At 31.1% G+C, this 15450-nt stretch overlaps 1 protein-coding gene across 4 annotated transcripts; it reads left to right on the forward strand.

Annotated features, from left to right (window-relative positions):
- Positions 1 to 15412, forward strand: LOC105318736 (P2X purinoceptor 4). 4 transcript variants are annotated; one of them, XR_898548.4, is made up of 14 exons: positions 2 to 204; positions 974 to 1127; positions 2035 to 2106; positions 2523 to 2598; positions 3456 to 3540; positions 4243 to 4329; positions 4806 to 4950; positions 6476 to 6523; positions 6721 to 6851; positions 7153 to 7312; positions 8735 to 8836; positions 12992 to 13082; positions 14879 to 14921; positions 15025 to 15412. XR_898548.4 is itself a non-coding variant. In XM_011415980.4 (13 exons), exons 1-12 carry the CDS (start codon positions 74 to 76, stop codon positions 14888 to 14890), a joined length of 1203 nt encoding a protein of 400 aa, XP_011414282.3. In that variant the 5' UTR covers positions 3 to 73; the 3' UTR covers positions 14891 to 14921; positions 15025 to 15412. The 4 variants fall into 4 exon arrangements, 1 of the variants encoding a protein (XP_011414282.3); XR_010711681.1 differs by lacking the exon at positions 4806 to 4950 and having other exon boundaries at positions 1 to 204; positions 6376 to 6523; XM_011415980.4 differs by lacking the exon at positions 12992 to 13082 and having other exon boundaries at positions 3 to 204.
- The last annotated feature ends 38 nt before the right edge of the window (positions 15413 to 15450 follow it).

Genomic DNA, 15450 nt, shown 5'->3' on the forward strand with positions numbered 1-15450 from the left:
GTCACCTAAAATGAAAGTAGACATCGTCACATGATTATGATGATAGATGTAAGGGACGGACAAACTTAACACCATGAACTATATCCGTACTGGCATCGGTCTGTTTTTTGAGTATGACACCCCAAGAATCGTTCACATACAGAGCAAAAAGGTCGGGGTGATCAATCGCTTCATTCAGTTCTGTATCATTGGATATGTCATCGGGTTTGTATCATGAAATGTCCTATATTTTTGTTCCATCAGAACACTGATTTTAATGATATACATATGATATACATGTTTGGACATAATAACATTCTAATTAACAGTGAATAATACAGTTACTAAAACCAAAAGAATTTGCCAATGTATGATTGGACATTTTTGGAATATACTTGTATTTACTTTATTCATGTGAGATGTTAGACTCCATTAAATTTTATTCTCTATTTAAAATGTGATCTTAATGAAAATTTCATCTCTCATATTTATGCGTGGTGTTAAACCATATCATGTTTATATAGGGCATAATTTTTTTTAAATGGTACCACTGAATTTAGGTACCTCCATGCATGATTAGCAAACAGAAGACTCTTTTTTATTCAGCACTTTCATATAACTTTAGGAAAGCTTCTGTACATAAAAACAGGGTTCTTTTTTAGTATTTTACTTATGTTTCTTAATAAATAAGCTTAATTAGAGAGGGATTCAAAGAGGGATATTTTAATGTGAAAAGCTTGATTGCATGCTTATATTTGGATGGGTATAATGAACATATAGTGATCATTGCAAAGAAAGCTAACATTGATATTTTTTTGTTTTGCAACATGAATTAATGTGATATAGATTCTAAAATTTTAAATTACAATGTTTTAATAGAGTTTGCTTTGTTTTATAATTTTATATTTTAGAGAAATACCTTTATTTTTTGCAAATGTTTACATTAATCTGTTTTGCTCTCCCTCCATTGAAAACATAATTTGGTTCTCAACAGCTTTGCCATCATTTTCAAAAAAGGCTACCAAGACTTTGACAATGTGCAAAGTGTTGTTACTACGAAAGTTAAAGGCATCGTCATGGTGAACACCACAGTCCACCCTGATATCCAGCCCATCTGGGACGTAGCTGACTATATTGTACCACCCCAGGTAATTTATTGTATTATATAATATTGGAAAAGAACTATATATGATATTAGTCAAATTTGACCCCCATAATTTGCCATTTTTTTAAAGTGTTTCTGGTACATTAATTGTTATGTTATATTTTAATTAGAAGAGTTGATATAAATTATATTTTCACCTATTAATTTATTTATATGCACCCACTGGCAGAATTTGATGTCAAAAGTAGGCTATTTTTAGAATTCAATCAAAATCAGTCATTATTTGACATTTTTCATTGTCAATTTTTGAATGGGAAATATAGAGTGGCGCTTTGAACAAGAACAAACTTTTTGTCACATATAAGTACTGAATAGATACATCTTTGGTGAAAATATTTTGTTTGTTCAAGCAATCGCTCAATGTTTTATTAAAGAAAAACTGCTTGAAAACCAGCTGTTTTATGCTGTAAATGCGAAAATGGAGGGAAAAGGTCAACTTTATGATGTCATATTTTTAAATTGGGGACATTAAAATCAAAATTAAAATTATGAAAAAACTACAAATGTGTATTTGTACAAATAAAACAAAGAATTACAGTATAATGATGATGTTCATTTAAGGGGGCCATATTAAACTCAAACCATATATAGTCCTTTAACATTAATTTTTTCATTAGATTACAGTAAATCACTAGCAGAAAAATGCCAACTGTTATTTGAAAATAAACATTACTTCAGTTTATTTAATAATTAATATATAAACACTAACTACATTGCCTTCTATTGGTGAATATTTCCTTTCTGGGCTAGCAAAACCCTTTTTAAGAATTCATTCATTTAATGATATTGTTTAGTTATTGAAAGCCGGATTATATATATGATGCATTTAAAATACGAAAATACAAATTTTAATCTAGATAGATTTCATTTGTATTTCTCTTTTTTTGCAGGAGAACAATGCTTTTTTTGTTATAACCAATCTCATAGTCACCCCAAACCAATCAATCGGAATCTGTCCAGAGGTAGGCCTTATTTCAGTTGTAGCGATTTCATACTGATTAATCACATCTCATCAATATCACTCATCAAAATTAATATGATCATCAGCATACTTGATCTGTTTTGTAAACATGTAAAACTTGATCCAACTATTTGTGTTTTATATCCTATTAAAAAACAGAGAACATAGAAAAATACTATTAAAAAAAATTCATGTGTTTTGCCAAATGACAATGCATTAAACCATGACAATTAATTTTAATGAAGCACTCAGCAGGTGTGTATCAGTACAGTGTGTATTTTATAACACTCTTTATACTGATAACACTTTAAAACTTTCAGTATACATGTGCTCAGTAAATTCACTTGAAGTTTTTGATAACCATCAATTGTTATATATGTTCAAGCAATGAAGAATCAAACACTGCTTTTTCTATAGGACAGCACTGTATATGGTTCTAATTGTACTGTGGACAAAGACTGTCCGGCAGGTACCTCACTTCCTGTTGGCAATGGTGAGCCACCACTTCAGTTAGTTATACATCATAAATCTAACGCTGACAGAACTTAGTTCTTCTCTGAAAAACAATCTACAGAATTTATCAGTAAATAACTGATTTGAACATTTTGTACTATGTGAGATCATAAACACCTGAAAAGATGTGGCTTTGCTTTGGTACAAAATCCAAAGTATTGGGTGACTCCTTAAGAAATATAAATTCAGAGCAGACAGAACTGTGAATATCTGAAACCTACATTTTAGATTTTTTTCAGCTGCAGGTCTGTACCTCCCAGTCTGAAAAAATATAGATGGATGACCTTGGAGCTACAGTGCCACCCATTGAAAAATTATGTATTTATTGCACCCAAAAATGTGTGCTATTTTTGGACTGATTAACCTTATTGATACACAAATTCTGTGAAAACAAATAGTACCATTCAATTCTTCATGCAGTTTACTACTATTCTCGTCTTGTTACTTGCTTCAGATAGTCTTTTGAACACCATCACTAGCCCTGTAAAATGAAGTTGTGATGTTTGTTAACATGTTAAAATAACAACTCTAGATCTCAATGTAAATTTAACATACTTGATTTTCTGAGGTCAGTAGTGTGTTCATAAAGAATTTAATGTTACTAATTGTTTTCACAGAATTTGCTGATAAATAAGGTTGATCAGTTTTTTTCAATGGGTGGCACTGTAGCTCTCAGGTCATCTGTCTAGATTTTTTCATACCAGAAGCTACAGACCTACAGCTAGATCTTTTTATGAAACTTTTTTTATTGCATCGATATATGCTGCTATATCAATAACATGTATTTGAAGAATGAAGAGGATGTTTGATATACATCTCTTTTTCGTTTTACAACAGGTGTTTTAACAGGAAAGTGTGACCCTGATGTCAATAGATGTGAAATCCATGCATGGTGTCCCGTGGAAAATGGGACCACCAAAGCGTATGGACTTTTCTCATTTTTACATATCACACTTGAATGTCTTTTGTTTTATTTTTTATTAAGGCTGGGATGTACATACTATCATGATATGCAACTATAGCAAGCACATATTTTTGTAGGTCAATTTTAACGTCCAATATTTATTTTGTAATAATTGAATAATACGATACAAAATTCTTTATCTCAATATAACTACAACAAGCACGTTACATAATAACCAAGGTAATTTTTCTACTTATCTAAATAAATGATTAAACATTTGTCCAAAAACGATCCCTACTAGAAAGAGGTAATGTAAATAAATTAATCAAAAACAGTATATTTTACATGGGATTAAAAAGTGTTCTAAAATATTGCCATGTCTCATTGGATATTTTTAAAAGTAAGTACAGTCATGTACAGCAAATGTAAAAGAGCCGATCCTGTTAGCATTTGCATCTTTGAGAAAGTGAACTTTATCTACTAAGTGCAATCATTGTTATAAACACCACAAAAATCAGTAGATGTGATGATGGATATCATCTGCAAAAAAAGTACATGTGTACTAAATTAAAAAAAATTAATAAAATCTAGACCTTTTACCTATTACGAATAAAAAGCAAGTATTTGCTCTCAACAACAAAAATTACAGTATCACAAATTCCTTGTGTTAAAAAAATTAAAAAATTACTTATAAATTCAATATATTTTTTTTTATTTCAGACCCAAACCAGCTATTTTAGAGGAATCAAAAAAATTTACTGTATTTATAAAAAATAATGTAGAGTTTCCAAAGTATAACGTTAAAAGGTAAGTTTGATATGGACATGCATATAACTTGCTTGTTTTGTATATATGTTATCAGTTTCTGGTTTGTATAAAAAGATATTATTTTGTTTGGCATCTGAATTAGTTTATGAGTACTAAAAATTCATATAAACATGCATGAGCTACAATTTTTTATGATTTATTGAGACTCATTCCTGAAAATGACCTCTAGTGATGCTTTGCCATATTGAATCATATATTAATTTGTGAGACTTTCAAAAACATCCTCATAAACTTTAATGTAGCATGATGAATATTGCCTATATTCTTACTGATATTATTTTTCTTGCAAACAGAAGTAATTCTATGTTAGCAATATAGTCTTAGAGAATTGTTGAAAATACTAACAATTACATTTTAGTTGCCCCCATCTTGAAGGTGGACAAATGACATTTTTTTTTACAAGTTTGTGTATAAATTAATGACGTGTATGGTAATTAAATAATAAATTTAAACAGGCGAAACTTGCCGGACAATGTGAGTAACGACTATCTCCAGAACTGTAGGTATGACGGCGGGGCCAACTCAAGGTGTCCTATCTTCACTCTCCAGTCCATTGTAGAGGGGGCAAATAGTGGATCCTATGGAGAAGTAGCGATGGAGGTACGGTTTGACCTAGTGTAATAGATAAGGGATATGTAAAAGTAAAGACAGAGGTATGGTTAGACCTAGTGTAATTGATAGGGGATTATTCTGAGAAGTAGCAACAGAGGTACAGATAGACCTAGTGTAATAGTAAGGGGATTGTAGGGAGGAGTAGAGACAGAGGTACGGTTAGACCTAGTGTAATAGGTAGGGGATTGTAGGGAGGAGTAGAGACAGAGGTACGGTTAGACCTTGTGTAATAGGTAGGGGATTGTAGGGAGGAATAGAGACAGAGGTTAGGTTAGGAATAGAGACAGAGGTATGGTTAGACCTAGTGTAATAGGTAGGGGATTGTAGGGAGGAATAGAGACAGAGGTTAGGTTAGGAATAGAGACAGAGGTATGGTTAGACCTAGTGTAATAGGTAGGGGATTGTGCATAGATCTAGCAACACTACAGCTAGTAGCAGGTTAGACCTAGTGTATTGAATATATGAACCCAAAGGGAATTAGTTAGAGGTATGATTAGACCTATTTTGATAAATAGTGGGTAATATAGAGAATAAGTGTTAGAAGTATAAAAGCAGTGTAGGTAATTTTTAATGGGACATAGAGAGAATTAGTATGAGATACATGTATAAGAACTAATATAAAAATTTATAGTGGGATCATCACAGAGTTAGTAGTGGAGGATCAATTGATCTAATGTAATATGCATTGAAATCTTCAGAGAAAGATTGAGATAAGATATAGATCATACAGCTTGCACAGATAAAAAGTATTAGAGGAATTATAAGACCAAAGGGTAACATGTGTGTATATGTATATAATTATATGAACTATCATAGTTTGTGATGGTACATGATTTTTATTCAACAGGTTATGTGATTTTTATTCCCCAATCTAAACTAACCTACTTTTTTGTATTCAATCAGTGTAGTGAACACAAGATCTATCATTTTATATACATCATTCTGTATACATCAGCAGCTTTACCAACTAAAAAAAATATAAGAATGTGACTGATCTTATTCCGATATGCTTTAATGCATGTTAAATGTTTGTGTTTTTGATTAATTTAGATAAGTTCTAAAATCATGCATGTTATTTTCTGTTTGGCCTTTTCATCCATTTTCTTGCAAATGCACATTTAATATTTTCACTGCTTGAAATGCAGATTTTTTTCTTTATAATGTGATTTTTGTTTTTATTCCTTTGAATTGTAAACACAACAATAATTCAAATTTTTTGTACATCAAACATCAAATTGTTTATAATCTCTGCCATTGTCAAGGAGACTGGTAACAAATCATGATAATAAGTTTATTTATTCTTAAATCATAAAATTTTTCTGTATAATCCTGACTCAAAATGGCACGACAAGTTTTAATGATCCTCTTCCTTTTTTTAATCCTTATCAAAGGAAACTAATTGTGCATTTGCAGGAGAAATATCTTTTATTTGAAATCGAACGAAGACTTGTCAAACTGTCGATTTAATCCTGATGGCCCTGCTGACAAGTATTGTCCCATTTTTGTGTTGAAGGACATTGTTAGTGGCACAGGAAGTAGATATGATGAGTTGTCCGTCCAGGTACATTGATAAGTTTTACCTGTCATATAATGATGTAAATTACAATTGCATTGGTTTGCTGATAAATTTTACCTTTGAAAGGTCCTCCAGGAAAATCAAGGCATTAATTTTCAAAAGTATTGGTTTTCAGTCTGCTCATTATTGTAATACCGATGGATAGACTCCTAACTGTGTATACTATTTTTGGTTTGCTATAGGGAGGAGTTATTCAGATCCGGATCAAATGGAACTGTAATCTGGATCTGTCGGTAGATAAATGCCTTCCGGAGTACAGTTTCAAAAGACTGGACAGCAGCACTTACAAGATATCAAAAGGATACAACTTTCGGTACATACTGTGGATTATTATAATTTATTCACAGTCTCATAGGTTTTGTGAATCTTCAACAAATTTTGAACTATTATTTTTTAAATGAATCCATCAAATTACATTCTGATAAACTTATAAAAACAAAAACTGGCAATGTTTTGCCAATTGGCCCTCAGAAATGTTAAAAAAAATTTACATAATGCTTTTACATCAAGAACTTTGAAAGAAAAACTTTGATAAGATACTTGTAATGATTATGTATGGACATACACAGGTTCTATTTCTTTCACAATTGTCTTCTTTTCTACATGCATTTCAGATATTCAAGAAATTTCAAAGATGCCAATGGGACAGAGTTCCGAACCCTGTATAAAGCCTATGGGATCAAGTTTGTAATCTCTGTGTCAGGACAAGCTCGGAAATTTGCCCCTGTTCCATTCTTAACCAACGTGGGAAGTGGCCTGGCTCTGTTGTCCATTGTAAGTCTCATAAAAGCTACCTCTGTTTGGGTGCAGTATACTACACACCTGTACCTTTGTGAATATTATTAAGTGGCCTTGCAGGATCAAAAGTCAAATTTCTAACATTTATATGATTACTGTCTTCATATACCATAATAAATGTACTCTGAGAGCTTATCTGTTTTTATCTGTTTGTAATCTGGTTGTTTTTTTTAAGACAGACAGGTATGCATGTACCATATCACATAAAATCCACGGCAAAAATTATTAAGTTCTTGGATAAATCAAATGGATTTTTATTTCATGAGAAATTCACCAGAAATGAATTTAGCAATTAACAAATAATGTACTTCAATTTTTTCTGGAAACTAGTTTGTATGCTCTTTCATTATGAAATTCGTATGTGACATTATTTTGTGACATTGTGACATTGTTTGTGACATTGTTTGTGATATTATTTGTGATATTGGGACATTATTTAGGACATATGTGACATTATTTGTGATATTGTGTCATTATTTTGAACATACGTGACATTATTTGGGACAATTGTGACATAAATTGTGATATTGTGACATTGTTTGGGGCATTTGTGACATTATTTGTGACATTGTGACATTATTTAGGACATATGTGACATTATTTGTGATATTTTGATGTTATTTGTGACATTATTTGAGACATTTGTGACACTATTTGTGATATTGTGTCATTATTTTGAAAGTACGTGACATTATTTGGGACACTTGTGACATAAATTGTGATATTGTGACATTGTTTGGGGCATTTGTGACATTATTTGTGACATTGTGACATTATTTAGCACATATGTGACATTATTTGTTATATTTTTGTTATTTGTGACATTATTTGAGACATATGTGACATTATTTGTGATAGTGTGACATTGGTGACATTATTTGTGACACCGTTACATTATTTGTGCCATTGTGACATTATTATGGACATATTACATTATTTGTGATACTTTGATATTATTTTGAACATATGTGTCATTATTTGGGACAATTGTGACATAAATTGTGATATTGTGACATTGTTTTGGACATTTGTGACATTATTTGTGACATTGTTACATGATTTAGGACATTAATTACATTATTTGTGACATTATTTGTGACATTGGGACATTATTTGGGAATTATTTTGGACATTTGTTACATTATTTGTGATATATGTGACATAATTTGTAACATAATTACATGATTGTGGGCATTTGGCACATTATTTGGGACATTATTTGTGACATTGTGACTTTATTTGTGATATTGTGACATTTTGGTATTTGTTAATGGTCCACCAGTCTCTTATACTATGCACAGTTTTCAATTTGACAATTGAAGAAAGTGTAGCATATAAGAAATGTTGACAACCAAACATCCACTGAAAACATTGATCTGAATTTACTCTTTGCTACAGGCAACAGTCATCTGTGACATTGTGGTCCTATACATGCTGAAGGCCAGGGCACTGTACAAAGAGAAGAAGTACCTGCAGGTGGTGGGCGATGATGCTTACAAGGTAACTTTATTATTATAATTGCTCCCTGGTCGGTGTTAAACTCGACCAGGTAGAATCTGTAACAAATCATTTTGGAAATAAAGTTATAATTAATTTATTACTTTATTACTTGAAAAAAAAACTTTTTTGTTCTTATTTCATTTAAGAAAATGGACATACTAAACCCCTACATTCCCCACATTTAAATTTAAAGATCAACCAAACTCTTTTCATAATGAGTTTTTAATATAAATCGGTGCATGTTATATATTTCTCTTTGATGTAGTTACAAAATAAACTTTAATTTCTTCCCTTTTTTCTTTATAAGTTGTATTCTACACAGCACATACTCATAGGACCTTGGTGTCAACAATATTCACAATACTTGGCATTAGGTTGAACATATAAACATATACATCCATATTGATAATGTTTCCTGTTAGACTAAATTTATTTAATTTCAAGGATGGTCATCTTAAAATTAAAAAAAAAGGTGAAAAATCAAGAAACCAAGAAGAAAAAAAACCAGTAAGATACTAAATTCAGCACATTTATTCTTGTGCTTTCAATTTGCAATCTAGTGAGTGATGAAAATATCTTGATAGTAAAATGCTGTATACATACCAAAAAATAATACTGTATAGTATTATTCTTGGTAAAACTGTCATTCTTCAAGAGGGGACATCTAGCATCTTTTTTATTCCTGTCCTTTCTACAAAAGCTGAAAAAGCTGCAGACTCTTTTGTTTAATCAATTACCTGAAGAATACCAATGATTACCTCATTGTAAGATAAGGATACTCATTTTAAATAAATTAATAGCTTTGAAATATTTTTAACTGACTTAAAACTTTGACATATCATATTTTTAGACACAAACTAACATTTCGTAAAGAAAAAAACTTAATATTTTGCCTTTGAAATTTGAGCATTTTCCTCTATCTTAACACAAAACTCTCCTTCAGAAGGAGGTAAATATAGCATAGAAACGGCCACGACCATTGCGCCCCCTTACAACACTGGAGTTCTCACTTGTATGACTTCATTAACCAAACACCGTTTCGGCAAGTGTTAACTAGGATATGCACTCCAGCTACACGTTCACACTTTCTATGAAGTATACGAAACCTTTAAATGCTGCCGGTCTTGTAGTAAATAGTGATGTTAATTTGGTTTATGTGATAACGCTGTATGAATTCCAAGCTGTACAACTATTTAATGGGCTGTTTATCCTTTTGGGTGACTTTTTTTTTACACCTTTTACTTAATTTTCAACTTTGAAAAATCCATAAGGCCCCGTGGCGCCTCGCCGGGATAACGACAGTATACCATTAACGGTGTTTATAGATGCCACTTCTGTGGTTCGATCAACCATTGATCACGGGAGCTTTCCCTTTATGAGTTTGTTGCCCTCCAAGTAAAATTATTGATGTTTTGTTGTGTTGCATCGATAGCAAATATTGTGTATTGTAATAAGATGTATTACAATATGGATTTACCTTTTTGAATCGGGGGATGGGTGTGTGGCCTTTTAGAGTGGTTAGATGTACTGCCGTGTTTAAAACACACTATCAATTGAAACCGTTATATTTTGAAAGAAGATTTGGATTAAATCAGTATAAATTACTACATCATGAAGGTTAAAGGGACCTAGACACAATTCGAGCTCAAAGATTTCAATTTAATTACTCCATTTTTAATGTCTTAAATGGTTAATATTGGTATTTTTAATACTTTGTCAAATTTGAAAGTCAAATATTGAGTTACAAGCAAGATACACGTTTAAAATTCTTTGTTTTGTAAACAAAACTCGAGTCTTTTTATTGTTTACATATGCGTTGTATTGGTATAAGTTCCAAACAAATTTTGGTTGTTTTTTTTTTTCAATACTGTGGTTTCATCAATATTCGTTGAATACCAATTTTCGTGGATTTCATTGTTAAGTTGATCCACGAAATTAAATGTTCATTGAAGTGCAATTTCTATTAAGATTTTGTATTGATATGGTCATTGGCCTTGAGTTTACGTATCCTTGAAACTGTGATTTTCACTTTATCCACGAAAATTGATACCCTTGAATATTAATGAAACCACAGTAGTATTATTTATGAACACATTGAATCAGTTTATCTTGTTTGTCACGAGTCATTTTGTCAAAGAAATGGAAATGTCTCTACATTACACTATTTGTAAACAAATTGAAGACTCAAGTTTTGTTTACATGACAAAAATTCAGACCTCTTAATGTCGCTTGTAACTTGACTTCAAACATTCAAATTTTTGTTAATCATTTAAAATGCACAAGTAAACCATTTTAAACATTAAATAAACGAAAAAATAAAATTTTAATATCAAATCGTGTCTAGGTCCCTTTAAAAGTCCTAATCATAAAGCTATAAGGAATATTCTATTAACAATTGTTATTTCATTTGAATTCATTAATATTGACAGTACATCAAATGGATGACCAAGCAACGGTCTTCTCACTGTTAAAGGGACTTAAACACGATTTGAGATCAAAATTTTTATTAATTTTTTTTGTATGAAATGGTTTACTGGTGCATTTTAAATGATTGACCAAAATGTTAAATAATGAAGTCAAGTTACAAGCGAGACATAGAGGTAAGTATTGATTATTATGTAAACAAAGCTCGAGTCTTATTGTTGTTTACAAAAAATGTAATGTAGAGAATTGCTCTTTCTTAGACAAAATGACTTGTAAAAAACAATTTTAACTAATTCAATATCTTCATAAATACTATCATCAACAAAAGAAAGTTATATTTTATTGAAACTTACACCAATACAACACACGTGTAAACAATGACAATAATCGAGCTTTGTTTACAAAACAAAGAATTATGAACTATGTATCTTGCTTATAACTTGATATTTGACTTTCAGATTTTGACATAGCATTATAAACTTCTATATTTATCATTATAAACATTGAAAAAGAAAAAATAGAATTTGAAAATTTTAAGTTAAATCGTGTCTAAGTCCCTTTAATAGAACCAGTCATCATCGATGGAGCGTATATAACAATATAGGGAACATCAAAAAAAGTGCCATCTATTTATATACTGAGATGACAAGTTTTGGCATCATTTTTTCTATCAATTAATGAAAATATTGAGTTTTTTTGCTGTTCACACCAACTAATCATGGTAACTTGTATTGCTTCAAAATAATTAATTGATAAAGTTAGCGGATTTTCTGTGATGTTGTTAACTTTGATGATTAAGTAACATTTCCTGTTCTTTGTTCTCTGATGTAAGAAATGAAGGTCCCTGGTTTTTGTTTAGGTTGCCGACTTTCATACCCTTTTTTCCCTAACGTTTGATACATATTGTAAGTGTTTTGTTTATCTAATTACGTTTTCATTTTCACAAATGTTTTCGTTGACCTGGTTCAGTAGAGAATAATTGGAAAGTAATATTGTTAGAAGTGATCGAGGGACCCACAGACATAAAATGCCGAGGTCCCGTGTCGTTGTTATGGAAATAAATTGATTAATTTCCTTAAAAAGTTCACATGTTGGTAATCTTTAATTTTGCTTGTTTGATAGATGATAGAAAATGGCATCGTCAGTAAATTAAAGTTTTATACTTTCAAAAAATGTTTTATTCTTTAAGATGTGTGTTTCTTATAATTACAGTCAGGTACATGTACAGTAGACCGATGCGATGTTCCTCTTACTTTGAAATAGCGTATTTTTTTTTAAATAGCAAAAACGGTTGGTGTTTAAAATAGTGTATGAGGCAATGTTTGAAGTAGTCCTTTATCTATCATGAACTTTCAATAATGTCACGTCAGTCAATTTCGCTTATATTGAAATAAGGATATATTGAAATAATTTGCATGGTCGCCTGAATTTCAATATATCCGGAGTAGGCTGTATAGAATACGAATATCGAGGGACGTGAATTGAGTGAATTTGCAAAAGTTCCTGTTTCCTCATCTTCGCTAGCCAAGTGTCCGATTCGTTTTTCTCATATTCTCTTCTCATATGAGAAAAAGGAATCGGACACTTGTCTAGCGAAGATAATGTTTCTTAGGAAAAGGTTGGACCACGTACTCGTAGACCCATACTTGATTCTAACCTAGGCGGCAAAGATTTTTTAAAAAATTAGCAATATTTCATACTCAAGAAGTAATTTAAATAAATTTTTAACAGGGTATGGTAAACGAAGATTTGATACACAGACAGAACTATCAAACTATCTCTGATAATGAAAATGATTTATGATCTCTCTGGATATTCAAAGGTTTGTGTCTGACTGTATCCCCATCCTTAAACAAATCCTTCCTTATTTAATTATTGAGAGGCATTGCATCCAATCCAACAAAACCTCACGTCTATTAAAAATATAAATAAATCACATTTATTTAAATATTTATTATTGTTTTTGATGCTTTAAGCTTTTTTACTTCAAATGATGTAATATCACCTGTAATATCACCTGTTTTTTGTTCTCATCCTATTATACTAATGATTATCCCAAAAATTAGGATGAATGGGTTTAAGGGAAGCCTCACAAATTGTTGCTTGAATAATTTAAAAGTTTTATTATTTAAACGTACATGTATGAAGAATAACATGAAAGAAATATCGTACTGTGTGGGTTTTTTTGGCTATTAAAATACGCAGACGTTTGCTGATGGATGATATACGTATTTTTAATTTTTAAGAAAAAAAAAACGACATCTTATGATTTAAGTTTTCTCAAGATTCTCAAATCTTCATTGTCATTAAGATTTTTCTATTTGTCTGCAAATTTTATCAGTTTCTTTTTAGAGGTTTGGAATCTTTTTATTATGGAGGAGATGTGTTTACTTGATGAATGCGATTTCGTAATAACAAATTTATGCATTCGTACGCGTGTAATGGATCCAAACCACTTTTTCCTAAATCGGGGGGGGGGGTCTTCTTGCTAAATGCAAATATATTAATATAATTATTAAACCGTATCAAATTCCTTTTTATATAGAAGAATCTATTTTTAAGCGGGTTTTCCAAAGGAAGAATCTGGTTATTAAAATAGTGAAAATGGCGGGCGGCTGCCAAAGAGTACCCATATATGTACGGCTAAATCTTTCTACAGTTTTCAAGATAAGAAGTTGTTGTTTTGCAAAATAATTGTTCATATATCGAAGATGTGCATACTTGGATTTTGATTTTTGATAATGTATAAAATATATACCAGCCATTGAACTTCATATTCTCACAAAACACTAACGTATACAATATCCCTGGGTATCTCTGGATAGGTACAGGTAGTGTTTATCAATTCAGGGTTGACAAATGAATTATGGATAGTGTTCACACATAAGAGAACTCGTTTTGACTGCTTTTCTCTTTTTGTATTGTTTTGTAAAATACGAAAACTAGACTTTAGATGCAATCATATTAACGTGTAACCTATACAAAATTACAATACGGCTTGCATAATCAGGCTTGTTATCATGTGTACATATATCATTCCGAAGAACATAGCACAGATTATAAATGCTTCTGTATTTCCTGTAAATTGAAGCTTTACCCGCTTACTTCTGTTGGCATCAGAAGCAAATTTAAAATATACCTCGTTTTAGTCTTTTGGATTTCTAATAAGTTTGAATATGTCTTAAGTTTGCACAACGTAATAGCCTCACAACTTTCGTACTAAGACGTATAGAACAAAGGATTAATGAATAAATTAATGTTAATAGCTGCAAGCAGTCATTTGTTATAAAAAGTTTATCATTTTCATATAGTACAATGTAGTTGTTTTTGTCGCATCAAGAGAACTTTCAGTGCTAATGTCTCATAAGTACATGAAATGCATGTGCATAGCATATCCGTTGATGAGGGGTTATTTCATCTAAGTCATCAGCACATTAGATCCATATGCACCATTCCTAAAAATGATTTTGAATCTGCTGCATATACGTACAGATTCTCTCAATATTTGTTAAAGCTCACCTGGGCGAGAAGCCTTCGGAGCTTTGCTGATCAAGTTTTGTTCACTCAGTTTATTTTTATATTCATGCAACAGTTATAAAATGCTTGAATTTTTTGTAGGTGCTAGACTGAAAAATCCATTCCTGACTATTCTGACGAGTGTGTAAGTGTTCATATTGTTTCAGTACAAGATATTCCCGAACTATTTAAACAATGCATGAGGCTTGGTAAAACGCAATACTAATGTATCCCCTTTTATTTTGTAGTTGCTATGGGGAGATATGCAGCAGACAGACTATGTCCATTTTGATCATTAGGGTCCCTAGAAATGTATATTTGGTGGGAAATGTTTATCTGTTTACAAAATGACACACTTTTCCTTGTTTCACCTTATGTATTTTTGTATATTTACTTTTGTACGTTTTTCTTTAATTTGTTAATTTGGTTAATTAGTTTATAAGGTACGAGGTAAGGTGGGTCTGTTTAGTTTTTTCATTATTGTAAAGATTTGAAGTAAGGTAAATGAATTAGAAGATGGACAAAAAATTAGTGACCTGAACTTCAAGTTAGAGAATGACACTTCATGTGTGACAATTTGTATTTCATTCAGATATTCTCTGTATCAGTTTGAATAAAGAATGGGTATGCAGATTACTCATCAGTGTTTGTAGTTTATTACATAACTATCATAC

This window comes from Magallana gigas, chromosome 3 (assembly GCF_963853765.1).
Source record: "Magallana gigas chromosome 3, xbMagGiga1.1, whole genome shotgun sequence".
NCBI lineage: Eukaryota > Metazoa > Mollusca > Bivalvia > Ostreida > Ostreidae > Magallana > Magallana gigas.

Bases quoted from the DNA above. Each gene is read 5' to 3' on its own strand.
- LOC105318736 (XM_011415980.4), top strand. From the start codon at position 74: ATGAACTATATCCGTACTGGCATCGGTCTGTTTTTTGAGTATGACACC. The intron at 205-973 runs GTTTGTATCATG...GGTTCTCAACAG, and splicing joins ATCATTGGATATGTCATCGG to CTTTGCCATCATTTTCAAAA. The intron at 2,599-3,455 runs GTGAGCCACCAC...GTTTTACAACAG, and splicing joins CTCACTTCCTGTTGGCAATG to GTGTTTTAACAGGAAAGTGT.